The sequence below is a fragment of the Psammomys obesus genome, unplaced genomic scaffold (genome assembly GCF_907164565.1).
Source record: "Psammomys obesus unplaced genomic scaffold, mPsaObe1.curated_primary_1811, whole genome shotgun sequence".
Classification (NCBI taxonomy): Eukaryota; Metazoa; Chordata; class Mammalia; order Rodentia; family Muridae; genus Psammomys; species Psammomys obesus.
The window spans coordinates 8008699-8034679 of NW_026588752.1; the positions used below are offsets into that span (position 1 = coordinate 8008699).

The 25981-nt window shown below is 55.5% G+C and overlaps 5 protein-coding genes across 12 annotated transcripts in view; 2 read left to right on the top strand and 3 right to left on the bottom strand.

Annotated features, from left to right (window-relative positions):
- Axin1 (axin 1) overlaps positions 1-3898 on the top strand; it is a 50732-nt gene extending 46834 nt beyond the window's left edge. For 2 of the 3 annotated variants that reach the window (XM_055604685.1, XM_055604684.1), the window contains 3 exons: positions 824-931; positions 2166-2333; positions 3035-3898. In XM_055604685.1, coding sequence (XP_055460660.1) covers positions 824-931; positions 2166-2333; positions 3035-3161 — 403 coding nt within the window. In that variant the 3' untranslated portion in view covers positions 3162-3898. The remainder of the gene's footprint in view (positions 1-823; positions 932-2165; positions 2334-3034) is intronic. The other variant, XM_055604686.1, reaches the window with a different exon arrangement.
- A 177-nt stretch (positions 3899-4075) lies between these two features.
- Positions 4076-7253, bottom strand: Pdia2 (protein disulfide isomerase family A member 2). Its single transcript, XM_055604417.1, has 11 exons — positions 7025-7253; positions 6184-6390; positions 5948-6081; positions 5730-5867; positions 5546-5662; positions 5287-5412; positions 5012-5209; positions 4801-4921; positions 4503-4684; positions 4289-4393; positions 4076-4203 (listed from the first exon to the last, which is right to left on the bottom strand). The coding sequence occupies exons 1-11, from the start codon at positions 7233-7235 to the stop codon at positions 4159-4161; spliced, it is 1584 nt and encodes a 527-aa protein (XP_055460392.1). The 5' UTR covers positions 7236-7253; the 3' UTR covers positions 4076-4158.
- A 131-nt stretch (positions 7254-7384) lies between these two features.
- Arhgdig (Rho GDP dissociation inhibitor gamma) lies at positions 7385-9318 on the bottom strand. Of its 2 annotated transcripts, none has more exons than XM_055604419.1 (6): positions 9246-9318; positions 8389-8568; positions 8213-8296; positions 7966-8024; positions 7809-7872; positions 7385-7731 (listed from the first exon to the last, which is right to left on the bottom strand). In XM_055604419.1, the coding sequence occupies exons 1-6, from the start codon at positions 9316-9318 to the stop codon at positions 7532-7534; spliced, it is 660 nt and encodes a 219-aa protein (XP_055460394.1). In that variant the 3' UTR covers positions 7385-7531. The 2 variants fall into 2 exon arrangements, with proteins under 2 accessions (XP_055460394.1, XP_055460393.1); XM_055604418.1 differs by having other exon boundaries at positions 7948-8024.
- Positions 9317-20076, top strand: Rgs11 (regulator of G protein signaling 11). Of its 3 annotated transcripts, none has more exons than XM_055604414.1 (17): positions 9317-9637; positions 11586-11682; positions 11752-11802; positions 11868-11974; positions 12638-12734; positions 12840-12898; positions 13249-13325; positions 13502-13583; positions 14131-14199; positions 16021-16044; positions 16127-16188; positions 16275-16388; positions 16487-16602; positions 16712-16799; positions 16878-17016; positions 19109-19191; positions 19279-20076. In XM_055604414.1, exons 1-17 carry the CDS (start codon positions 9317-9319, stop codon positions 19388-19390), a joined length of 1698 nt encoding a protein of 565 aa, XP_055460389.1. In that variant the 3' UTR covers positions 19391-20076. The 3 variants fall into 3 exon arrangements, with proteins under 3 accessions (XP_055460389.1, XP_055460391.1, XP_055460390.1); XM_055604416.1 differs by lacking the exon at positions 9317-9637 and adding an exon at positions 11229-11323; XM_055604415.1 differs by lacking the exons at positions 9317-9637; positions 11586-11682; positions 11752-11802; positions 11868-11974; positions 13249-13325 and having other exon boundaries at positions 12016-12734.
- Positions 20077-21183: 1107 nt separating this feature from the next.
- Positions 21184-25981, bottom strand: part of Fam234a (family with sequence similarity 234 member A) — a 35510-nt gene continuing 30712 nt past the window's right edge. For 2 of the 3 annotated variants that reach the window (XM_055604691.1, XM_055604692.1), the window contains 8 exons: positions 25216-25346; positions 24653-24785; positions 24257-24386; positions 23695-23835; positions 23303-23378; positions 22944-23099; positions 22381-22483; positions 21184-22286 (listed from right to left, as the gene is read on the bottom strand). In XM_055604691.1, the coding sequence (XP_055460666.1) occupies positions 22078-22286; positions 22381-22483; positions 22944-23099; positions 23303-23378; positions 23695-23835; positions 24257-24386; positions 24653-24785; positions 25216-25346 (1079 nt within the window). In that variant the 3' untranslated portion in view covers positions 21184-22077. The remainder of the gene's footprint in view (positions 22287-22380; positions 22484-22943; positions 23100-23302; positions 23379-23694; positions 23836-24256; positions 24387-24652; positions 24786-25215; positions 25347-25981) is intronic. The other variant, XM_055604693.1, reaches the window with a different exon arrangement.

Below are 25981 nucleotides of genomic sequence, written 5' to 3' on the forward strand. Positions count from 1 at the left end.
CACACACACACACACACACACACACACACACACACACACACACACACGTCTTATCTGATACCTCCAGAATCTTCATGTGTAAGAAAAATGAATTTGTTGTCTGGAATTTTATAAGCAAGTGTAGATTTATGGGGTGAAAGTCTAGGCATTGGCAGGCCCTATTAAGATAAATCAGAGTAAAGTCACAAAGGAACTCAGTGACATAACCGGATAGAGGGTTCACTTAGAAAGGCTCTGCTTTAGCCGGGCGTGGTGGCACATGCCTTTAATCCCAGTACTTGGGAGACAAAGGCAGGTGGATCGCTGTGAATTCAAGGACAGCCTGGTTTACAGATTGAGCTCCAGGACAGCCAAGAGTATACAGAGAAACCCTGTCTTGAAAAACCAAAAAAGAAAAAAAAAAAAAAAAAAGGCTCTGCTTTCCAGAGACCCTGGGACATGCTACAGTCATGGCAACAAGAACTCCCCCAAGATAGAGTGCAGCAGAGCCACTGCTACTGTCCTTGTCTGGGACCAACATCATCTTCAGGAAGTTCATGATGAGACTATAGAAAGAGCCATATCTTAGGAGATGTCCTGGCAGGACTTCTCCAAGAACTTTAGCCTGGAGAAGACACCCAAGCAGGGGTGAAGAGGCAGCCTGTAGCACCTAGATCAGTAGTTCTCCAGACTAACATTGACCTTGTGTCTAGACACCTATGGCAGGGCTCCTATGTATATAAGTGGGAATTTTTGGCAGCTAGATCTTGCTGCTCACCTTTCTATGCCCATTGTCCACAACACTGGCTGAGCCCCATCCTCTTTGATGCGGGTTGTTCCCTAGGTATGTGCAGGCAGTCATGCAGCGGGGACGCACCTGTGTCAGGCCAGCATGTGCACCGGTGCTGAGTGTGGTACCAGCCGTGTCGGACTTGGAACTCTCCGAGACAGAGTATGTGCGCCCTGTGGGTCCTCCTGGTTCTGCCCAGCCCAGCCCAGGCCAAATCCCAACATGGACCACCTATTTTGATAGGTTTGTCAGTGAGCCAGGAAGCACCAAGCCTGCTGGGGCTTCTCCCTCCTGACTCCCAAAAGAGGAGATCATGATGCCTGTTAATTGTAATGACATGATCACTAGGCCTGTGTCTAGTCCATGCAGGCACCACAGCTCTTGCCTTTCATCTTGTCTTTGTTCTCCTGAGCTTCTGAGCTAGGTTTAGGGACTGACAGGTCCACCACCATCTTACATAGGGTCAGGCCCACAGACCTAGTCCCGTTGAAATAGCACCAGGAGTTTGAGGCAACTTTATAGTAGGATCTGGGTGGTGTGACTGTAGCGAAGACTTTAAGCTCTGTACTTCCTCCTGCCATAGCCACATGTCAGTCAGGGACATTCCTGACTCTGCCCTTCCTATGCTTTTACTCAAGACAGGAAGGTGAGCCTTGCTGCCGACCCAGCCCAAGCGCCATCATACTCAACTCAGAAGACAGGGTATCATGAGCTCAGAGCCTCCACTTGTGGCCCCTGCAGGTGGCCTTCCAGTTGTTCTGGAGAAGTAGACCTCCCCAGGTCAACCCCCAGAGAGCTTTAGAAGCCCATCAGGGAGAAGGTCCAAGAACCTGGACCATTTCATAGCCAGAATGTCCCACTGTGGCCTTGGTTGAGGTCAGCTGTGGAAGCTTCTGAGTGATTGAAAGATACAGGAACACAGGAACATTGCCTGTTATCCAGACTCAGAACAGCTACACAGAACTTTGAGGGACCTGAGCAAGAAACAGCTCAGGCCTCCAAGTCTGCTTTGCAGATCCTAGCCATCCTGGTCCTAGAAAACTTCCCTTCCAGATATATGCAGCTCCAATTGAATGTCTGTGTTTGAAGGGAATTTTGGAGGTGGGACTTGGTGTGCCAAAGGCCTGGCCTGTTCATGGTCTGGTAGAAAGTACTGCTCTTAGAGCTAGACCTGTAGGTCATTTCCCAGTGAGTGGTTCACACAGGACTGGCACCCATATTTTGTGGAGGTGGGTGGCAGGGACTGTGAATACCACATTGGTGAGTGAGGTACTAACCCTGGGGTATGTTGTCTTCTGCTGGTAGATGGTGCCTTTGAAGTACTCTCTGTGACCCCGGCCTGAGCTCACAACTGACCACTCTTATTTTTTTTTTTATTTTTTTTTTTTTGTACCAGGACAAAATCACAGAGAAAGGCAGGTGGTGGGAGTGCGCCACCATGTGACAGCATCGTTGTGGCCTACTATTTCTGTGGGGAACCCATCCCCTACCGCACCCTGGTGAGGGGCCGTGCTGTCACCCTCGGCCAGTTCAAGGAGCTGCTAACCAAGAAGGGGAGCTACAGGTAAGAGAGGCTACAACCCGAGAGCGTACTTGCCCAGCATGCTATTGGTTTGGTGTAGAAGGAAACAGCTTTCCGTCCCATTTCTCTTTTATCTTCCCCTTCACCCCACTTCTCTCAGCCACGGACACTGCTCACTGCAGTTTGGTGGCATCAGGACACTGCCTCAAAGCTGGACTGGCTTTGTTCTAGCCTTAGACTTCTCTCCCTCCATGCCAGCTAACTCAGAAACTCCAGTAGAAAGATTACTGATAGCCGAGTGAACTGAGAACCTGTCAACCCTACCAGAGTCAGCCCATGTGGATGACAGAGCTGGGATCCCAAGACCTTTGCTCTTCATGAATAAGCCTATCAAGATTGGATCTCCCAGGGTTTTTTTGTTTGTTTTTTTGGGGACAGGGTTTTTCTGTGTAGCCTTGGCTGTCCAGGACTCACTTTGTAGACCAGGCTGGCCTCGAACTCACAGATATCCGCCTGCCTCTCCTTCCCCGAGTTCTAGGATTATAGGCGTGTGACACGACACCTAGCTAGTGGTGCCAGTTTATCTCAAGTGTTGCTGCTGCCCAGTAGGCACCAGCCAGGAGCCCAGCTCACTGTCTGGGGGAAGCCTGCATTCCAGGGTGGTAGGACTTCTGGAGGGTCAAGAACAGTCATTCCTCTCGGAACAGGCTCTTCTCATTGTCTCTACAATTTTCTGTTCCTAGATACTACTTTAAGAAAGTGAGTGACGAGTTTGACTGTGGTGTGGTATTTGAGGAAGTGCGGGAGGACGAGGCAGTCTTGCCTGTCTTTGAAGAGAAGATCATTGGCAAGGTGGAAAAGGTGGACTGAGCACTGGGCAACATACCCAGAGCACACCATCTCTAAGGTGCACTGCCATCAACCAGGTGGACAGCCTTGTCCTCAGGAGCCTGGTGTGGGGAACAGCACAAGTTTGTGTCAAAAGCTCTTCCTGGGGGGGCGGGGGGCTCAGGTGTCTGCCATACCTCTGTCCCTCTGGGTCTGGGAAAGTGTGGGGAGGGGCTCGTCCTACTGAGTGGTTCCATGGGTTTCTCTGCTTTGCTTTTCAAAAGGAAAGCCCTACTTATCCCCACACCACCCCCTGAAGCAATACCAGGAGCCATCTCATGACCCTCAGCAGCTCTTGCTTCTGAATGCAGACTGACCCGGGGATACCTTTCCCTGGGCTTGTATCCCAGTGTCCTCTTCTCCCTCTGGGACCTATCCTCTGCACCTGGTTGGGCTCAGGTCCAGGAGCAGGGGATCCTGTGGGGGCCTCTGTATATTGTACATGTCACTGAGTGCCTTCAGCATAGCTGTCTCTTGCCTGCCACTGTGTGAATCTGGCGGCTGAGTACCTCAGGCCCCTTTGCCTGTCTCCAGCCACCAGCTTGATTCAGCAGAGGGGTGGGGGTCTGGTCCCTTCTAAGTGTCCATGTAAATATGTACATTTCTCAGGCCAGGGCCAGCAGGGGGTACCCTGAGCCCATTTTTCATGCGATGACTTGTACAATTATCTTTTCAAAGGTACTTGGATAATAATGAAATAAAACCATTTTTGAACCTCCCTTTGGTGTGTGATATACTATCTGCTGCCAGTGGCTATGCAGCCCTCAAGCCAAGCAATGAAGGAGATGAGATTGCCTTTGAAGGTGTTACCCATTCTTGCCCAGGCAAGCCCCAGAGGCCAGGAGTACACCAGAAGGGTTAGGTCCCATGAGTCCCTGCTCATGAACCACACCAAGTCTGGAACAACGTCTTTATTCATAGCGCACAGTTCCCTCCAGCACCTGAGAACACCACTTCCTGGAATGCAGTGTCCAGATGGCTACAGCTCCTCCTTGGGCCCCAAGGTGGAATTGGCTTGTGCTTCCTAGAAAGAACCACACAAGCCCAGCTCAGACCCTCTGCTAGGCGAGAACCTGTTTAGTGGCTGGTATCCTGAACGGAGTACCTACTGAGGCAGAGATTACAGGCTCCTTGGGCTCCTCAGGCAGGTCACCTCCACTGTCCAAGAACTTGGAGAATGTCTCTAGGTCCCTGGTACTTTTGTAATCTATAACCTGAGGAGAAAGGAAATGACCTGAGGACATGTTCCTCAGCCACAGCCTGTCTCCAGCATGAGCCGGCTATGGAGAAGTAGTCCACTCCCACACACATCCATCCCTTCACCTTTCGGTCCGGCCCAGCAGGGAAGAACTTGAGTGTGGGATAGCCATGCACAGTGAAGGCCTCCAGCTCATTAGCTGTGGCATCCAACTCAGCAATGACAATGTCCTCACGATCCCTATACTTCTCTGCCAGGGCCTCCCAGGCTGGAGCCATCTCCTTGCAGTGGCTGCACCATGGGGCATCTGTAGGAGGAATCAGCTTGGCTGGTTGGACCTGACTCCCACCCCACCAGCCGGCCATTCCCCCCCCCCCCCCCCCCCCCCCCCCCCCCCCCCCCCCCCCCCCCCCCAGCACTCACAGAACTTGACAAACACATTCTTGGTTTCATCAAAGGCCACCTGCTCAAAATTCTTGCTCACAAGAGTCTTGACTGGCCGCTGGTCCCAGTCAGGGGGTATCTCCTGGCTCAGGAGATATGGCTGGGGAAGCAAGCATGCCTTCACTGGGGTCACACGCAGGGGCCAGGGTCCTAGGATTGCTGTTCTTCCTCCCCTCTATGAGCTACAGACCTTGATTTCCCCATGGAAGACTGCCTGGCAGAAGGCAGCCACAGAAAGGGCAGTGATGGGTGCCACCCCTGTAGGCGCGTACTTCTTTTTGGTCTCAATGTTGATCAGGCGCAGGGTGGGGGCTTCCTCAGTCTTGAGACCAAAGTAATTCAGTACATGGCTGTTGTCAGCAGCCACATCCACCGTCACGAACAACACCTACCACAAGTCATACCAAGTTGGGGTCTCCCTCAGTCCTACCACCCTACCACTCCTCCCTACTGTGTCCCCAGTACCTGCCCCCGGAATTGGGGAGCTGCCTCCCTGAAGGCTGTCAGCAGCTCCCGGTGTTCAGCTAGTGTCTGGTTCACAAACAGCAGCAGGTGGTTGAGGATCTTGGCTGCAAAGATCTTAGGTGAGGTCTGGAAGAGTAGGAAACTCATGACATATGGGGCCTCTATTTGAGGGTTCCCAGGCCAAGGTCCCTCTATCCCGACCAAGCCTCCCACCTCCTAAGGGTCCCTTTACTTCACTGTGACCTGCAGCTGTACTTGCCTGGCTGTTGAACTCTGTGACCAGGTGCATGCTGTGTGTGATGAGGAAGCGGGACAGGTTCCCCAGGTCCAGGCCAGTCTCCTTGTCTACCGGGAAGTCGGCCCGACCCTCGTCAAACTGGACACCAACAAGGTTAGCAGGAGCTATGACCCTGAGCCCAACCCTGTTCTTAGCCCCAACTTACCTTCTTGAAGAGAACCACAGTATCCTTGGCAAGGCCAAACTTCTGAAAGACCTGTGGCTGGTCAGTTAAGCCAAAGGTCATGTCTAGAGCATCCTTGGCCAAGGCCAGGAAAGTTGCCACATCCTCTTCCTGTAGATCCTACAGGCCCAGCCCAATGAGAATGGTGGGTACCAGCCACCAGCACTATTCCCACAGCCTGTCCACCCCTCCTTTTTTACCTTAAAGAAGCCAATGACCACCACATCCCATTTGTCTATCAGCGCCTGGACATCTTCCTCACTCTCCAGACGTGTGGCACTGGAGCCCACTCGCCGCCTCAGCCACTCAGCAATGCTCTCAGCCTTCTTGGGCCCTGTAGAGAGGCCCCTATTTCAGACGGGACTTGCCCCATCCCTAGGCCACACCCACTCCACACCTGTGAACTTGCCCACCCCAGGCCACACCCACCTCATACCTAAGTATTCTTCTGGGTTTGTGCGGTTTCCATTCTGGAAGAACTTGAGTGTAGGGTACCCTACCACGCCAAACTCCTTGGTCAGCTCTGGTTCTGCAGGCCCATCCACCTTGGCCAGGGTGACAGCAGCTGATTCAGCCGCCAGCAGGGCAGCAGCCTTGCTGTACTCAGGAGCTAGTGCCTTGCAGTGACCACACCATGGAGCATCTGGGGGATGAGGCCGTGAGTGCACCAGTCCTCAACAATCCCAGCTGCAGCCCAAGTCCAACAGGGATCATGTTCTGTCCACATCCTCCCTCAGGCCCATACTCGAAATTGATCACAACCACACCTGGGTGCCAGATGCCAGATAACCCTCAAGTCCCGGGCACAAAGAGGTTTGGGAGAATTTGAGAAGAATCCCGCATCTTCTCTCCAGGGCCACATGTAGCTGCTTTCTGAAACCCACCAGCTAAGAATGCTTTGGCATTTGTAAAGGATTTAAAGAAACCATAGACCCATATGCCACAGGAACCTGCTTGGGGCATCCGGCCTAGATGCTTTGCCTTCACAGAAGGATCAGTGATCAGCCCTTTAGGATAGAGGCCCCAAAGGTAGTAACATCGGTATGTGGCCATGGCTGACAAGGCAGGGGTGTTATGTGCGTCCACACGCCCTGGGTGCCCACTGCCCTACCACCACCCCTTCCCACTCACGCACCACCACCAAGCCCAGCTCAATACCAGGGTTTCCTGTCCAGGCACCCTCTCAGGGATGCTGGGATTCAGGGGGCAGAAAGTCTAGGAAGAGGCCTGAACCCCTCTACCACAATGGTTCCCAGCCCACTGGCCCAAGCACTCACAAAACTCCACCATCAGGGCTGAATGCTCCTGTAATGCCAGGCTCAGGGTGCGGTTGCTCAAGACCAAGATCCCATCATCCTCCTTGGGGGCTTCTTCCCCCGTGGACTCCTCGGGGAGCGCCTCTGAGGGAGCCTCGGGCTCCTGTCCCTGTCCCCATGGGCCTGAGACACCCAGCAGGAGCAGCAACACTGGCAGGAGCCGATCATCCATGGTGTGCTGGGCCCTGAAGGCTGGAGCAGATAAAGAGATCGGGGACCAAGCAGCACCGGCCACGTAGCACCTGGCTGGGTCTCAGGAAAGATAAAGCCTGAAAGGCCCCTCAGGGGCGGAGACAGGCAAAAAGAGGCAACACGAGGGCAGCGAGACAGGGTAACATTTAATAGGCACCAGGCAGGGGGCACAGCCAAGAGTGGGGACATCTGGTCACCAACTGGGAGGTCTAGGGAATAAATGCTTGCAGGTCACTGCAGCCGACAGAGATTGGGAGCGCAGGCCCCAAGCGGGGTTCAGTCCTTCCAGTCCTGGCTGACCTGGAGGCACCACTCCCAGGACAGGTGGGTCAGCCTATCGTCATCGGTGAAGAGGGACCTGACCACGTAGAGGCCACGTGCCAATGCACCCCTTGGTGCTTCCTCCACTGTCGTCACAAATTCATACTCCTGGGCTCTGGGGCCATAGCTGCCCACCATGAAGATGGCCTTGTCCACTGTGGGAAGGAAGGTCATTAGGAGCCGCCCTCCGCCCAGCTCCCACAGCCTCAGGCTGCCCTCCGTTATGCCTCACCACGCAGTCCCCGGCGATAGGTGTGATGCAGACATTTGAGGCCACTGACAATCTCCTTGTTGACCTGGGGAAAGGAGAATGTTTAGGGCCTTCTCTGGAAGGCTGGGACACGTCCGGCCTGTCCTGCAGCTACCCTCACCTTGAAGGTGATCTTCACCTTGTATTCAATGCCCTCCTTCAGGACAAACACCTGGTTTTTCAGTGCATCTAGGTCTCCTGTTAGGGAAATGACGGGTACTCTAAATCACCAGCATGTAGACCCGGCCCCAGCAACATGTATGGAGGAACTGGAGGTGCCCATGAAGTCTGGGGCAATGCACCCAAGGAACTAGGATTCGGCATGGGGTCCTAGGATGGTCTTCATCCAAAGATGGGTTGTAGTCTGCGGGGGGGGGGGGGGTTACCTGTAAGGTCCATGATGATAGGCCCTGGCGCCTGCTCCGTCAGGAGTGTCAGCCTAGTCACCTGCACGTTGGGCAGGCTGGGGTCTGAGGAGAAACAGCATCCACGGGGTGCCGTGCTGACCCCACCTTCCCCTCCCCCTGCTTGCAGCCCTCCACATCCAGGCCCCAGGCCATACCCATAATGGGTGGCAGAGGCCCCAGCAGCGCCTGCTTGTACTTGACCAAGCTCACGTCCTCAGGGTCCAGCTGCCAGATTGCCAGCATGCTCTGCTTCCCGGGGGCCTGGTACTCTGGTACAGTTTCATCCAGCACCTCATCTGTTGGGGTTGGCTCCCCATCCTTGTCAGCCAAGAGGACTGGGAGTAGGGGAAGTCGTGTAAGCCCCGGCCACCTGCTGACCCCAACATTCCAGGACCCACACTCTCACCAGTTATCCCTCCCACTGCCCAATAGAACTAAAGAAGACAGAGGAGCTGTCATGGACACACAGTGGGCCCCCAAGTCCCTGGAAGTCCCTAGGCTTGGCCTCTTCAGGAGGGGCTCTTGTGACTGGAAGAGGTCCCTAAGAGACCCTGGAGAGACCAGTTTGTTTCTGGTCAGCTTACAGACCACTGCTGAAGAGTAGTAGCCCTGGGGTACCCCAGAGGCGCCCCAGCTCTGTGCTCTTCCCATAATGTCCTAGATCCCTCCGATAGTTCCCAAAACTAGGGTCTCCATAGCTCCTTTGGACGTCTCGGGATAAGGGTCTCACGGAGATGCTGCCCACTGCCCTCCAACCTTAGGATTGCCTCTCACCGGAAGGAGCCCCAGCCCCACCTACGGGAGAGGCCGCAGCCTCCCGGCTGGACACGCTCCTTTCCTCCCGGCTCCCTTCCCCAGAAGCGTCTGCGTGGACTGAAGTCCCACGTCCGGCCAGAATACACGCCACGAGGTCCCCACGCGCCCCAAAGTTGCCGCGGGGACTGACCCCCAACCGCGCCGCTCCCTTGCTGCCCCCCGGCGCACGTGGCCGCCGCCCGGCCCGGCCGCTCACCTCGGGCGCACAGCGCCAGCCGGAGCAGCTCCAGCAGCTGCGCCCCCAGCTCGCACGCGTCCAGGCCCAGCATGATAGCCGCGGCCCGCCGCGGAGCCGCCGCCCGCTCGGCTCAGCCCCGGCGCGACTGCGGTGAGCTCATCCCGGCCGGGAGCGCCCCCCGCGCCCAGCGCCGCGCCCGCGCCGCGCGCCCCCAGCCGCTCCGCGGACCCCGCGCAGCCCGCAGAGACGCGCGTGTCGTCCGCACCGCGCCGGAACCCGGTCGTCCCTGCCGCGCCCGGCGCCTGGACGGGTCGCCAGGGACCCAGGGCCGCCCCCACACACAACGGGGAGTCGGGTCCTCCGGGATCCCCTGGGCGGGGCGTGCTGGTCAGGGACGCCAACTAGAACAGGTGCGACGCCCCCACGTCCCTGGACTCCCATTATCAGCAAGCCGCGCAGGGCACACCTGGGGCCCTGCGGCCCTCCACCTGCTCCCTCCCTCTTGTCTGGGCAAAGGGGACTCCTGGGGCCTATCAACCTCCATCTGGGCCACACCCTGTTGGCTCTGGGTACCCACACCCTGAAGTGCAATCTGGACCACACAGACTCAAGGATCCCTTAAAGCTTATTGGTGCAGACTGTGAATGTGTGTGTGTGTGGGGGGGGGGGATGTGTCTGGGGGGACCTAGGACCCAGACAATTCTGCAGGTTCCTAGGACTGGGAAAAGAAGGGATACTGAAGAAACAGAAAGTGGGTGGGAGGGATTTTATAATCTTGACTTCCAGAGGAGACCTGGGGATGTTGGTGAGCCAAGGCAGGTGGCTGGTGAGCTGGGCCTTTAGCTGAGGACGGCAGGACCAAAGGCCTGGATCTGAGGAAGGAAGTTGTGCAAAGCAGTGTCTTGCATTTCTGAGTGTATGCAGGGAGCAGACCCACCTTTGCTGTGAAGCAGGCCAACCATCAGTGCTGAGGCATTGGGCTAGTGACCAGTTCCCCCTCTACCCTTCCAAAGCAAGATCCTGCAAGGAGGCCTGGGATTCCAGGGAGGGCCACCCCTGCCCTTGGGGGGTGTGTGTGTGTGTAATGTTAGACACTAAATTTACTCGTCCTTTGCTGGGGATAGCTTCAGCTGCCCACAGCCTGCAACCTCCATAGATGCCTACTCATCCAGGGAGGACAGCTGGCCAGAGGCCGGCCTGACCTTGCCTTTCAGTGAAGTACGGGGTGGGGAAAAGCCTGGGATCTATGGTTGATGTGCCGTGTCTGGAGAGGGCACCCTTCCAGCCCCTCTGACCCATTGGAATACTCAAATGCCATGTTGAAGTTTCCTGGTCTCAGTAAGTCCAATTGTACCCCCCCGCCTTTGCTCGCTGGCATTCCTTGGTGGGGTAGAGAAATAGGACACACTCTCTTCAGGAAAGAAGAAACAACCCGCCTGTGCCTTTTATAATTGGATCAGTGACACTGCCAGGTGAGGCCTACATCATACAAACCCTATGGCTCTCTACAGGCCACCCATGGTGTCGTGTATGTGAAAGGATACTCTTGGACCAGTCAAACTACAGCCTTGACCCCACATCCCTCATTCTGCTGGTCCCTGTGCTCCTTGGGGGCCCATGAATGGAGTAGTGGCTTTCAAGATCTTGAACTACTGCTTCCAACCTGACCCACCCGGGCGCGGGCTCCTCTGCTGGAGTCCTTTCTAGGCCTCATCCTTTCTTACTGTCTCCACTCTGAAAGAGACCTGTCCTATTCCAGAGCTTCGGTGACAGGTGACAGGTCCGTCCCATCTCTAAGACCAAGCCCTGCATCAAGGAAGCTGCCAGACTAAGGCAGGTTCCTCTGCCTGGCAGGCGTCTGAGGTTTCAGGCTCCCTCCCCCACACACACTGCAGGCTATCCCAAGTCACAGCCTGTGATGGCTCAGGTGACTCGGTGGTGCGGGAACCTGGGCCCCGCAGCTCACACGGTTAACCTTGGCGGGCGGGGCCGGCGTGGGGCGGGGCGTCTTTTCTCGGACATCCGCCATGGCCACGGCTACGGGCTGCACACCCCACGGCGGGTGCTCCCGCATGCAGAGGCCACATCTCAGCAAGGTGGGCCCTCGGCCTGTGGGTGTTAGGGTTGGGGCAGGCGAGGGGGCGTGGAACGTGGCAGGTGAGGGGAGTGAACAGCACTGGGGACAGTCAGGAAAGCACCGGGAGTTCATCATGACTGCACCGGGTGGCCCCGGTCCCCGGCCTTTACTGGCTCAGTCTGTTATCCTCGCGCGGTGACCTGGGGAACCTGGGGAGCCTGGGGACAAGCGCGCAGGATCTGAGTTGCTGCCCCCACCCAAGGCCCCGCGCTCGCTTTCAGATGGAGCGGGTGATCGTGAGTATGCAGGACCCCGACCAGGGCGTGAAAATGCGAAGCCAACGCCTTCTCATCACCGTCATTCCCCACGCGGTAGCGGGTGAGGCTCGTGGACACCCCAGGGGAGCAGGGCGCCGCGGTCTCCGCCCAATCCGCTTCTCCCGTGCAGGCAGAGACATCGTGGAATGGCTGGTCCAGAAGTTCTGCATCTCGGAGGAGGGTGAGAGTCGGCGCGCCGCGGCTTGGGGCGGGGGCTGGCAGAGCGCTCACTCTGCTTCTCCTCAGAAGCCCTGCACCTGGGCACGCTCCTGGCGCAGCACGGCTACATCTACCCACTGCGTGAGTCCCGAGACCTGACGCTCCGGCAGGACGAGACGCCCTACCGGTTTCAGGTCAGGCCTAAGGGTGGCAGGGTGTACCCCGCTTAGGGGAGGGTGGAGCTCACTGGGGTTGGAGCGGGACGTTGTGATGTCACCGGACCGGACCCGCCCCTCCCCCAAAAGATCTGGACTGAGGCAAGTCAAGGGAGCTTCAACTTTCGCGTGCTGCAGCAGCCAAGCAAAAGGCGATGTGTGTAGAGCATTCAGCCGGGGTCCCAGCAGGTCTCCCTCTGGAAGATTATCTGCTGGGTTCGGTGACAGGGTTCCTGCACTTCAGTGGGTGAGACCAGGCCAAACTCAGACTGCGATCACATTTGGATTATCAGGCCCCACTGGCTGGCATTCAGCATCAGGGAGGTAGTCCCTTTACAGGACCCCACATTGCAGGTAGAAAGAATGGACAGTGTGTGGGGGGGAGGAGGGGGGTAGCACAGCCTTTAATCCCAGGACTCAGGAGGCAAAGGCTAGTGGATCTCTGTAAATCCCAGGCCAGCCTGTCCACAGCACCAGAGTGAGTTCCAGACAGCCAGAGCTACATAGAGAAACTCTGCTACAAACCCCCACTCCCCTTCCCCCCAAAAAAGAATGGGTAGTGGTCAGTTGGAGCATCGGGTAAGGCTGCCCCTCTGCCCAGCCATAGCTGGGAGCTATGAGATAGACGGTGTGGGTAACTAGGAGAGAAGCGAGGTCTTGGACATCATTTTCCCTGCACAACACAAGACCCCCTACTTCTGGACAAGCACGCTGTGGCCAGCTGCTGAGCTGGACTATGGTGAGTGGGAAGGATGGGAGTCCAGTCTGGGAGCTGGTGGTCCCAGAGCCATGCCATGGGGTTTGGACAGGGATGGCCCCCCACATCATGTTTCTATCCTTCCAGCCATCTACCTGGCTAAGAAGAACATCCAAAAACAAGGGGCCCTGGTGGACTATGAGAAGGTGGGACATCCAGCAGGCCGAGTCCAGCACAGACTCACCCCTGAGCCAAGAGCATACAGCTTAGGCCTCTAGACAACACCCTCTCTATCCCCCCCATCTCCCTGGGAAGGCTCCCATACCGACAACGGAGGCTTAGGGTTCTCAGAAGAAGAAGCAGCCCCTGTTTAAGACCTCATGGGATGAGCTGGTTTCTGAACCAGGTAGACACACACACACACACACACACACACACACACACACACACACCATTAACTCCCCGCAGTGTCCCCGGAAGCTGGGGTCGTTATTCCAGAGCTAGGCCCATGTGGGGATTACACATTTTACCTACTGGATACCCTGCTGCCCTCCAGGAACATTATGCCCAGCTGCACAAGAAAATCAACCATGCATGGGATCTAGTGGTCATGCAGGCTCGGGAGCAGCTGCGGTGAGACACCACAGCACGACCAGTGGGGCCTTGGGCTCAAAGTGGTTAGGATGGCGAGCTGCACACTGCAGCCCCGGGGCCAAGAACATCCCGTCACCGGCTCCACTGCCCATGGCCAAGGGTGGGCTGTGCTGCGCCAGGATCAGCTTCCTCTCACTTCCGCCCACTCCTCCCAGGGCAGCTAAGCAGCGCCGCAAGGGAGACAGGCTGGTCATTTCCTGTCAGGAGCAGATCTACTGGCTGGTGAACAAGCCCCCCGTGAGTCCTCAGGTGGTGAGGGTGGAGGAGGTTCCTGGGCCTTCAGGGGGAGTCTGTGTGCTATGCTAAAAGGTTCTCTCAAAACTGCTTTCTTAAGCTGCGGGGAAGGTGCACTTGAGGGTCCCAGTGGGTGACAGGTTGTTTTTGTTTTTGATAATGTAGAAATGACATGAGGCAGCTTCAGACCTGGGACCTGTAGTCCCAGACCACAGAACAAGCCAGCTTCCCTCTGTCTAAGGGAGACACACAAGAGCCAATGCAGGACTGAGGGTCCCAGGAGGCAAGATGGGGGCCGAGCTCCGCTGCAGCAGAGGGACTGGGTATTGAGGGAAGCAGTGCCTGAGAAACTGAGGTCCTGGCGCATGGCTTGAAGGGCTGCTTGCTATCTGAGGGGCTTACAGCTGAGTCAGAATGGGCAGAAAGATGGGGTTCAAGACGGCTCAGTTCCTGAGTTCCTGGGAATGTCAGTTCCCACACTGAAGAGTAAAGGGCATTGAAGTCTGTGCGGGTGGAGGCCTCAGCACCCCATCTCCCCATCCTTCTGCAGCCCGGGGCACCTAACGTTTTGGAGCAGGGTCCTGAGAGGGGCTCTTACAACTCCAGTCGAGTGCAGATGGTAAGCACGCCCCCTTCAGCCCCAGCCCCCTCATTGCTGCGGCTTTAATCCTAACTCTAACACAAGCCGGTCCACTCAGCCCACTTCCGGGTTCTTCGGACCGCTCACCCATCCATTCATCCTTTGAGTCACCTAAATGTACCTGATGCAGCCGCTCCAAGGTCCCTATTTTGTGCTGTGCCTGGTCTCAGCCCCTCTTGCACCCCCCCCCCCTCGGGCTTGCTTAGTAACTCTTGTCCTCTTTTCTCCCGCCTGCTGCCTTGGGTGCAAGTAAGTCATGGTGGTCCCGGGGTTGAGTGGGAGGCTCTTCCTCCGGGGTGAAACAGCAGCAGAGTTCCTAGGGAGGTGAAACGTTGAGAAGCAAGACCTGGGCCCACCCACAGGCACCTCCTGTCAAAGTCTTTGGTAACCTCCCAACTAGATAAGCTGGGACTCAGCACAGACAGGCCCTAACTAATGCATCAGCAGGCAGCAGTGCCCCGTTTCTCACGGAAGTCACTCCCACCTAAGCCCAAATTCTAGGACAGATCCTGTTGTCTCACAACGTCATGCTAACTTCAGCCCCTAGCTTTTTTGTGTACAAAAGCAGAGGGAGCTAGGATGAACTTGGGAAGTCAGAGGTGTCATCCTCCGTGCCCTTCCCGGTGTGGCTAAGGAGTCGGGCATAGTTGGCCACTCTACTGAGTGGTTCCTGCTGTCCAGCCGTGCAAAGCTGCCTAGAGGGGCTGTGACCCAGTTAAATCAGACTTCCCAGAGCAGGATTTCTCAGTATACGCGCTTTGAAAAAGACTTTAAAGGCTGGGTTTGGCCTTAAAGGTTGGCACGTGCTGCTAATTCCAGCACTTGAGAAGCAGGGGCAGGTGAATTCAAGGCCAGGCTGGTCTACATAGTGAGTTCTAGGACAGCCAGAGCTACATAAAGAGATTCTGTCTCCAAACAAACAGCCAAGCTTGGTGGCACATACCTTTAGTCCCAGGACTAGGGAGGCAGAGGGAGGTGGATCTGTGTGAGTTCAAGGCCAGCCCATGTTCCAGGACAGCCAGGACTGTTAAACAGAGAAATCCTGTCTCAAAAGCAAACAAACTAATAAACAAACAACGCTCCCCCACAAAACCCAACCAAACAATAATACTTTAAGCGCTAAGTATGGTGGCAGACATCTCTAATCATAGCACTTGGGAGGTGAAGGCAGAAAGGTCCTAAATTTAACGGTGTCCTCAGCTCCACGGTAAATTCAAGGCCAGCACGAACTGAAGAAAACAGTCTCACCAACAACAAAAATGCTTGAAGCCATCTGAAAATGTGATTGGTTGAGAGCAAGTGAGCAATTTCTCGACAGCGTGGAGAACCTCAGGGCTTTGTGGAACCCTAGAGTGCCCAGATGGGGCTGGAGAGATGGCTCAGCGCTCAAGAACACTGACTGTTCTTCCAGAGGACCGGAAGATCAGTCCCCAGCACCCTTATGGCAGCTCACAACTGTAACTCCCGTTCCAGCAGATCCAACACCCTCACACAGACATGTCATATAGTCATACACAGACATACATCCAGTCAACACACCAAGGTACATAAAAAAAAAAAAAAAAAGAATTTTTAAACAGTCGGTGAGAAATGAGTCTCCAGATGAAGGCTGGCTGTCAGAGGCCTCTCCTGGGGCTAGCGCTAGGAGGAGGGGCCTCTCAGAGTTGGGCTGCAGGTCTAAGCCAGTCTTTGGTACATCCTGGTGGGGCAAGGTCTCAGCCCTGAGAGGTAGCATAGCAGGTTTTCTTAACGTCAGAAGGCTGCTTTGTAACTCAGGCCATCCGTGTCTTCCAGACCTAGAGCTCGGATTTCTTTAAGTGTGAGGTAGGTCTGGGGAACATGGGAGGGGGCACGGTAGGGGCGCTCATCCCCCACCACAGGTCCTGACTCAGCTTTGGTGTCCTAGATCGAGCGCTTCAAGAAGGCGCTGGGCAGGAACCGGGTGAAATCCTCTGTCTGCCTCGAGGCGTGAGTGAGACACCCTTCCCAACCCAGACCCTTTATAGGGCCTCTTGTCCCTGAGGCCATCCTGCCCTGGCCCCTGGAACCCCCAGGTACCTGAAGTTCAGCAGCCAGCACGGCCCGCACGATCCCATCATGTCAGGGTGCCTGCCCAGCAACCCCTGGATAACAGATGATGTCACCTACTGGGCCATGAATGCACCCAAGTAAGACCTGGGTGTTCGGGTGGCACTGTCGAGCGCCCACCAGACTGGGAGCAGGACCAGCCGCCCACCCTCTCTTGCTTCCACCCCTCCTCTCCCAGCGTGGCTGCCCCCACAAAGCTCCGTGTTGAGCGATGGAGCTTCAGCTTCCGGGAGCTCCTGGATGACCCCGTGGGGCGTGCCCACTTCATGGACTTCCTCCAGAAGGAGTTCAGTGGTGAGAAGCCTACCTTCCTGCTCTAGGCACCCCGAAGCGGGGGTGGGGGTAGGGTCTCTCCAGCCAGCTCAGTGGGAACCCCTAACCCTGACTGCTGCCCTGTCCTCAGCGGAAAACCTCAGCTTCTGGGAGGCGTGTGAGGAGCTGCGCTTCGGCGGCCAGGCCCAGGTCCCTGCCTTGGTGGATGCGGTGTATCAGTAAGTGTGTGGAAGTGGAAGGCGGCTGGCCGTCGCTCAGGCCCAGCGGGAGCCAGCTCTGTACCACTGGTATCTCAGGCATTTCCTGGCCCCTGGAGCTGCCCGCTGGATCAACATCGACAGCAGGACTATGGAGTGGACCCTGGAGGGGCTGCGCCAGCCACACCGCTACGTCCTGGATGCGGCACAGCTGCACATCTACATGCTCATGAAGAAGGTGCCTGTGTCGCCGCTGTCATACACCTTCCCACTCTGCTTCCGGCTGTTGGGTTTTGTCTGTTTGGCGTCATCAGCTTCTGCCACTCGCTGCCCTGGTTGCAGTTAACCAGTGTGGTGGTATCCAGACCCCACTGTTGGGGGCTGTCCCTCCCCACCCCGTCCCTTTGTGTACCCTCTGGTCATCTAGCGGCATAGATGGAGTCAATTATCTGGATCCTTAGTATTTGTCCAGAGTTGTTAGTGGGGTTTTTGGTTGGTCTGAGTCAGGGTCTCACTCTGTAATGTCTAACTCGGTATTAATGTCCAGACTTAATGTCCAGACTGGCCTTTGACCTGTAGGTGATCCTCCTGCCTCAGCCTCCTGATGTTATTTATTTTTTTAAGATTTATTTCTTTATTATGTATACATAACTCTGCCAGCATGTACACCTGCACACGAGAAGAGGGCACCAGATCTCATTATAGATGGTTGTGAGCCACCATGTGGTTGCTGGGAATTGAACTCAGAACCTCTGGAAGAGCGGTCAGTGCTCTTAACCTCTGAGCCATCTCTCTAGCTCCTGATGTTGTTTAATACCATAATAAATTCATAGATTTCCTAGGGCATGGTGGCCCAAACCTGCCTTTAATCCTGCCATTAGGGAGGCAGAGACATGTAGATCTCTGTGAGTTCAAGGTTAGCCTGGTCTACATAGTGAGATCCTGTGTAAAAAAAAAAAAAAAGGTTTCAACATATTTAATAAGTTCCAACCCAGGGGCTGGAGAGATGGCTCAGAGGTTAAGAACACTGGCTGTTCTTTCAAAGGTCCTGAGTTCAATTCCCAGCAACCACATGGTGGCTCACAGCCATCTATAGTGAGAGCTTGATGCACGCAGGCGCACATGAAGGCAGAATACTATAAATAAATAAATAAATATCTAAAAAAAAAAAAAAAAAAAGTTTCAACCCATAGCAATTAATCATCATCAGCGTCACCACTAGAGACAGTCTCCTGTAGTTCAGACTGGCCTGGAATTTGCTAAAAATGACTTTTAACTCTTGAGCCTCCTGTTTCCACATCCAGGGTGCTAGGATTTCAGACATGCATCATCACACCATTGAAAAAATATATTTTTTTCACACACACAAAAAAATTAAACTGAAAACAAACAACAAAAGCCAGGCATGGTGGCACACTCCTTTGATACCAGCGCTTGGGGAGGCAGCAGCAGCGGATCTCCGTGAGTTCAAGGCTAGCCTGGTCTTACAGAGTGAGTTCCAGGATAGCCAGGGCTACTCAGAGAAACCCTGTCTCAAAAACCAGGGGAGGGGGCAGGGCTGAAAGGTGGGTCTCTGCATGTCCCTCAGCTTTGACTGTGAGTCCTCCCACCTGGCCTCAAGCCGACACTCCTGGCCCAGCCATCTTGGTCACATTCCATGTCTCCCCAGCCCTTGGTGGCCTCCTGCAGTTGGGTGTAGTTTTTCTTTTATTTTGAGGCAGGATCTCTCCACATAGCTCTGGCTGGCCTGGAACTCCTAATGGCTGCCTCTGTCTCCTGAGGGCTGGGTCTAAAGGTGTACATCGCTATGCAGCGAGTGTGGTTTGTCTAGCTTCTTCTTTGTTTTTTTCTACAGAGTGCCCTGCCCTTGAGAGGATAGCCACTTGTTTATTTACTTATTTTTATGTAATTGTCTCGCTGTGTAGCCCTGGCTATCCATTAGTTCAACACACCTCCTCCCTTTGCCTCCCCAGTGTTGGGATTACAGGTATGAGCCGTTAAGCCTGGCTCCGCTGTGCGGTTAGAATTCCACATCCCTGCCCCTCCTCCATGCAGGCAGAGGTGCCTCTGCTCCTCAGGCCTGGCTGCAGGTGCTTGGCTCATTCCTCTGTGTGAGCCTGGTGTCTCTTGCCCATGTTTTGCAATCTAGTGACCTCACCAGAGGGGTGTCTGATCTTTGCAGGTCTTGGTTTGGGCTAGTGTTGGATATTTGCCCCCCCCCCCAGCACCTTGTCCCACAGGGCCTTCGAATAAAAGGTGGCCCCAGCAATGCCTGGCTGCACCTGGCTAGGAGGTGAAGAGTCAGAGAGACTGGATGCTGTCTTTCGCAGGATTCCTATCCGAGGTTCCTGAAGTCTGACTTGTACAAGGGCCTGCTGGAGGAAGCTGTGATCCCGCTGGAGACCAAGCGCTGGTGAGCCAATCCGGTGCCCTGTGTCCACTGAGCAGGGAGGACCCTTCAGGGAAAAGACCCATGCTTTCAGCACTTTCTTGTCTCCAGGGCATTTCCATTCTTAAGGAAGCCTCTACAGTCAAGCCCCAGCCCTGCTCTCCAGTCTACCCCTGGGGAGCCAGCAGCAGCCAGCGCCCCTGCAGGCGGTGATGGGGAGTAGCTGGATCCTGCCTGTCACCTCACCTTACCCTCACCTGCCTGACACCTGTGGGGTCCTGTTCTTCTAATGGATACTGTGCCGAGGCACTGGTATCTGCCTGTGTAGAGGGCCCAGTCTTGCTATGAAGCCCTTTCGCCTCCACTAAGTCCTTCCCTGCCTAGAAAGCACTGGCCCGCCTACTGATTCCTAAAGAAAGAGTTCACTGGCTGAGTCTTGCCAGGACAGAACTTGTTTTAGGAGGTCAAATCAAGGCCCTCAGAGTTTCTGGTGTTCTGTAATCTTCAGTTCAGAACTAGGTGGCTATCTCAACTCTAGAGTGTTAAGTCAGTGACTCATGACGCGTTGGTCTTTGTCCACGCCATCCTATTCACGAGGACTCCTTCACTGTCTAAGTCCCTAATTCTGCTGAGCTAACCAAACCCAGTGGCTTCTTAGACTGCGCCTGCTGGTTCTCACCGATAGACACGGCGTCTTTCCTACCTGTCTTCTCATCAGATCTGTAGAAAGGCGACTCCATGCAGTTGTCCTGACTGTAGGGACCCCAGATCCTGTCCAGCTTGTCCTGTGCTGCCAGCATTGCTACCCCTACCCCAGAGACAGAAATAAAGGGGCCACCTCCTTCAGCCATAAAGCTCCCCAAAGAGCTGTTCTCCGAATTTCTACAGAAATAAAAGATCCAGACCCTTGCTCGGTATTCCCCGTGTCGTATGAGTGGCTTACGTAAAGGCTGCGTGACGAGTGGGCAGCTGTGGTGTGATTATGTAGTCCATCGGTGTGTGTGAAGAGGCCGGGAGGGAAAGCTCCAGGTGTGTTTCTGGTATAAAAAGTAGCTACTAAGGGGGTGCTGCGAGAACTCAGTGGGTCAAGGTGCTCGCTGCCAAGCCTGACAACCTGAGTTCAATACCCCAGGACCTACACGGTAGGAAGAAGAGAAGCGATCTCCACAAATTGTCCTCCAGTGTCCACACACACCCTTACTACCATAAAAACAAATGTTTGTTTTTTTAAGTAGCTGTTGTAGAGGGAGCCTGTCCTGTCTAGGCTGCTGAGGGGCTGGCCCTCTCAGGCTTCTGCGGCCTCGGCCTGCACTTGGTCTTTGGAGGAGAAAGCTGCATTTGGCAGACAGCCAGAAACGTTAAAGAAGCTGTGAGCAGACAGGATGCTGCCATCTGTGCAGTGTCCCCCGGAACAGGTGTGCCCAGCTGGAGGAGGCACGGCCCAGAGTCAGCCCCGGGGCCCTGAGAAGCTATGGGTGGGCTTCAGGGCCATTAAGCCTCTTAATGACCATCAACAGGCCACAGTCCTCAGCAGCCACTAGGTGGCTTGTGGGGAGTGGGGTGGGGAGCAGTCCAGCCTGGCCCTGGGAGTGGTGGCTGCCCTTGGGCCCTGTACCTCATCCTGTTGACGGACACCGAGGCTCCTGAACTCTGGAGGCACATCCCCTCCCCCATTGCCCCTCCTTCTCAGGGCCATGCGTGTGCTGGGTGACCTTCACAGGGTTGAGGAACCGCTTTCTGCCTTGAAAGCCCCCACCCATAGCCTCAGCCCTCATGTTGACAACTCAGGCACACCTGTGCACACTCCAGGCTCTTGTACATGTGCAGTCATGGGGACAAGTTTATGTTTAGCAAACTGCAAAGGGTTCTCAGAAGGACTGATACTCTGAGGCCAAGCTCTGAGGCCCTCCAGGCTGCCCTGTGCTGTGACAGGCAGAGCACTGCAAAACGGAAGAGAGTATGACTTAGAAGAACCAGGCTCGTTGCCACAGGTAGAGAGACATCCAGACTGCAGGCTCACGCTGGGCTGCTGGGGCTTTCCCCCGTCAGTGCAAATCATTTATTATGGTGGTTTCCATGGTGGCTGTGGTCAAGGGACTGCTTTGGCTACAGAGCTAGGGATCTGGTCTGGGCAGGGTTGCTCTGTTGCCCTTGGGCCTCAGAAGCAACAAGGCACAAGGTGAGACCTGCATCAGGTAAGCACCAGAGAGTAGGGAAAGGGACATGCCTGCTGTGCCGTGGGGTGGGGGGGGTGGGGGGGGACGGACAGCAGGTCCAGTGTACTGAGGGAAGAGACTGACTCAGTGTGCATTCTGTACATCTCTCATATGTACCCGTGGGCTCCAGGACGGGCTCCCTTCTGCCCAGTCAGACTCCACATCCCTCGCTTTCTGGGAGACACTCCCCTTCTGCTATAAGGAAGCAGCTTCTCAGGTTCCAGCTGCGGCCCTGAAGCAACCCAGGGCCCACCACCATCGGAGCTTTATGACCCCTGAGGGGCAGTGCAGACAAAGGAAAAGCCCGGCTGGAGGGAGAGGGGCGGACATCAGAGACAGAGCCTAGGGAGCAGTATGCTCTGCAGCAGTGGCTTTTCCAGTGAGAGGGTAAGGAGGCACTAAGTGATGAGCTGCCTGCGGGGTTGACCTACCCGTACTGGCCCAGGGAGACCACATGGAGGCTTACTGGCCTTGACCAGATCACATGGGACACACAGTGAGATCTTTCAGGGAGGGCATGGTCCAGGCAGGAGGCTGGAGGTCCTCCCCCCAACATCCTTGTATGTGACTGGTAAGGCCATAGCTCCCAGAGGGCCAAGCGGTGAGGTCAGCATGAAGGCTGAGGGCAGGGCAACTTCCCAGGAGGCTTTGTTTTCACAGTTGGAGTCTCTCCATGTGCTCCAGCTGACACCACCTACTCACTCCGGTACCGTAGTTGGGAGAACCGGTCCCGGATAGCCTGGTCGCTGTCTGAGCTGCCTTCGCCCAGGTGGACCACTCTACTGCCTGGGACAAGGTCTCGCACTTTGTGTTTGGTCACAGAGACCAGGCCGGGGGTGTCTGAGCTTGCTGGGCCCGTCAGGAGCACATAGGCAGCATGGCGGCTTGGCTCAAACAGGATCACTGTGGGGGAAAGTCAGTGAGTGCTGCTCAGGACCAGGCAGAGAAAACTAGCAGGGGGAAGACCTGGACCCGGTGCCCGAGCCCGCGTGCTCACCGTCGAAGGCCACGATGTTGGCGGACACGTTAGCTAGCTCCAGCAGGACGCCGGGCAGGGTGGGGTGGAACATAAACAGGCTGTGTGGCACGTCTTGGGGATCCTGAGGTGAGAGCAGCAGGGCATCACACCGGGGTGCCTGGGCCACAGTCACATCCCGGTGGGCCCTGTAACTCCTGAAGCCTTCCTGAGCAGCCCTCTGGTTACCCTCAGAAGTCGCTATCAAGTAACCTTGTTTACATCCGTGTTTACCAGGGTCCCCCAGAAAGCTAATTCCTGGTCCATGAACACCCGTTAGGTCCCTGCTTCCCCCACCAGGACCTAGTCCTTCCTGGTGTCCATCAGCACCTGCCCTCCTTATCACAGGTCTGTTCCCACCTCCAAGATCCTTCTCCTGCAGCCAGGCCCGGCAGGGTACTTCCCCCCTTGGCCTGACCCTCCTCCCCACTCTACTTAGTGGACTTCTGGTGGTCCAGCCCCTGGCAGCTTCCAAGGAGATCTAGGTCTGGCCCCTCTGGCCCAAGATCCCAACATGGGATATTCCTTGAGCGCGTGACCCGTACCATCTCATTAGTGCTCACAAGGTCATGGAGGCCCCAGAAGAAGAAGGCTGAGCGGTGGTCTGCAGTCATCAGGCTTGTGGATGGTGGGCCCCCAGGCAGGCTTGGGAGGGACTGGCTCCACAAGAGAGATCCAGTACTGAGGTCCAGAAGCCGGATCTGGGGAGGGAGGGAACACTATTGGCAGACAGCCTCAGCTTACACAGGCATGTGCAGCCTAGCCACGGCAGCCATGAAGGCTGCTCTCTGAACCATCTCCCCATCTGAGGGCAGCGGTCTCAGGTTCAGCATTGTCTGCATTCACAGTATGTCATCGGCCATGGACAAGGAAGACTCCTAATCCATGGAGGAGTCCAGCCTACCTGTCTGTCAGTGCTGGTTCCATTTTCAATGACCACAGCCAAGGTGTCTGGTTTGTAGTGGCCAAGGATGGGCTTTCTGGAAGGATGAAGGAAGATGACCTCTCAAAAGGTCTGGTACAGGGATCTGAGATGAAGTTCCCATGGCTGCATGCTCCCGGGTTAGGATGGGGCTAGCTACACCTGGACCCAGCATGAGGGGCTGGTCCCTGTGACCAGTAGTTTCGGCAGCCCCTTCAGGGATAAGGGACAGATCCCAGCAGAGGCAAGAGGTCTCCAGCAGAAGGACACAGGCCTTCAGGCCCACCGTCCATCACCCCTGCCAGCTAGCAGGACAGGCTGAGGTCCTGAGCAGGGGTGTCTCCCCACTCAAGCTCAGGAGCAACTGCACATACCTCAGAACCTGAGCTGCATCAAGGGTCCACCTGGGCACCAGGTCCTGTCCATCCAGCAACATACAGGCCTCCGAGCTCACAAGTAGCAGGTCCTGGCCAGCTTTCCCTGGGACGTTCATCAGGTAGCGAACTGCTCCAGTGCTAGACAGGGAGTGGGGGCAGGCATATGTAGTCTTCAGGATGAACCCCTCACCAAGACAGGCCTGTTTGGGACTGCTTCCCTCAGGCCCCCACAGTATAGCCCTATGCCACTCAGTTCCCAGGCTTGAAAGTATAGACAACATGCTGTTTATGGAACAAGGATGATCTACCCATTTGATATTTTTCTTTTCTCCTGGGGGATAAGAGCCAGGGGCTCAGACATGCTGGGCAAGCACTCTATCCCTGAGCCACCCAGCCTTCTCAATTCTTTCTCTGCTTTTGCTTGCTCACGTCTCATTTCTGAGTGATGTACTTAAATGATGACCTCATGGTACTTCGAGGCCCTAGCCCAGCTGGCCTGTGCTTCACACAAGGCCTTCCCTAACCGAGGCCTGTGTGTCACAAACCTGTCTGCACAAACCTGTGCAGAAGCCTCCGGTTGGCGGAGCGATTGAGCTTGTTCTCCCAGTAGGAGTCCTCCTTAAACTGGCTTTCTTTCCCAGTCACTTTCTCATAGAGACTCTTCACAGAGAAGCCACAGAGAGCACTTGCTATTCAAAATAAAGAGGAACTCAGTCACCATGGGGACCAGGTGCACCCATCAGCCCCACTTCTGGAACCATGGTGTGCCACACCTGTCCTAGCCCTTGGGCTTCCTGACTATTAAGTGTCACTCATGAATTCATGAACAGGAGTGGCCGCAAGGTGGCCGGTCACCAATTTCTTTGCATGCTTCTTTCTCTAGCCCTGAACCCATGATCAGCCTAGCATGACTTCAGGAGAGAAGCCCATCTTGAGACTGTGGCATCCAACATACCACAGGGCAGGAGAACATAGTGAGCACCCGTTTTGGTCACGTGAAGGAGGGCGACACCGTCTGTATCCACACCAAGGCTGCTTCTGTGACCAATCTGGTTCCCGGTGCTGCCTGAATAGATAGCTCCACTGACCTGCAGTGACAAAGGGCAACAGGGGGGAGGTAGAAGCCGCTCCATGGAGAGCGAGGAGAACTTTAAGGAGCTGTACAGGAGACACTCTTTGGGTTGGGAGAGAAAGTACTTAGAAGAGAGGGACCAAGAGGGAGCTTGTGTGACTGTGTTGCATAGCCTACCTGGGAGACATGGCAGCTGTGGGCCCAAAGCTCACACCAACTCACACATAGGCCATGTGCATTCTGCCACTCATGGGAAAGGCCAGCAAAGCTGCCTGCAGAGGTGGAGCCTCCCAGCATGCTGCATGTGTGGACCTCAGGACAGAGTGTCCTGGGAGGACCCCTGCTGGGTGATCACATGACCTCTCTCTAGGGAGAAGTGGCTGAGGAAGCAGAGAAGGGACTAGGAGGTAAGTGGGAATGGGGAACTTGAGAACTGTGCTGATTACCTCCTGTCCCTCCCGGGCGAGGATTAGTAGGTCTGGGGTACCATCACTGTTGACGTCAGGCACCTGAAGCAGAGGGCTCAGGATGGACGCATTCCCACCAAAGCTGCTGGAATGGCTCCATAGGGTTTCCCCTAAAACCAAAGACACAGAGCTCCAAATCCTCTTCTTGACAAATAAATGGTACTCACATGAGGGCATCCATCCTCGGGACCTTGAGGCCGCTTAGAGACAGAACTGTGTCCAAGCAGCCTGAAATCCTTGTTGAGGAGCAAATACAACTAGGCAGCCTCTTGAAAAAGCAGCTGGGTACAGCAGCCCGTGCCTGTAATCTCAGCATCTGTAAGGCCTACTGCAAGTGGAGGGGCAGTCTGAGCTACATTCTAAGTTCCAGTTCAGTCTGGGCTGCACATCGTGAGCTTGCAAAAAACTAAAACAAGAGCCTCAGTGGTTAAAGCACTTGCCATGCAAGTGTAAAGACCAGAGCTCGGATCCCTACAAACCCACACGAAAGTTGGGTGGGTGTACCTTTCTCCCTCTGGCCTAGGTCAAGGCTCAGAGACTTGCTCTAGGAGAAGAGGAGCACCAGCAGGCTTAGTCCAAACCTCCAAGCCCCCAGGAGCCAAGGCCCTCCACATGATCCCTATTACCTCATGGTAGGTGACACTAGTCGTTTCTGCTAGCTTCCATAGCAAGATGCAAATTGTGGTTGCAAAGGCACAACTGCAACATGGCGGGGCAGCTGAAAGCGTTGACAGCATTGGCTTCC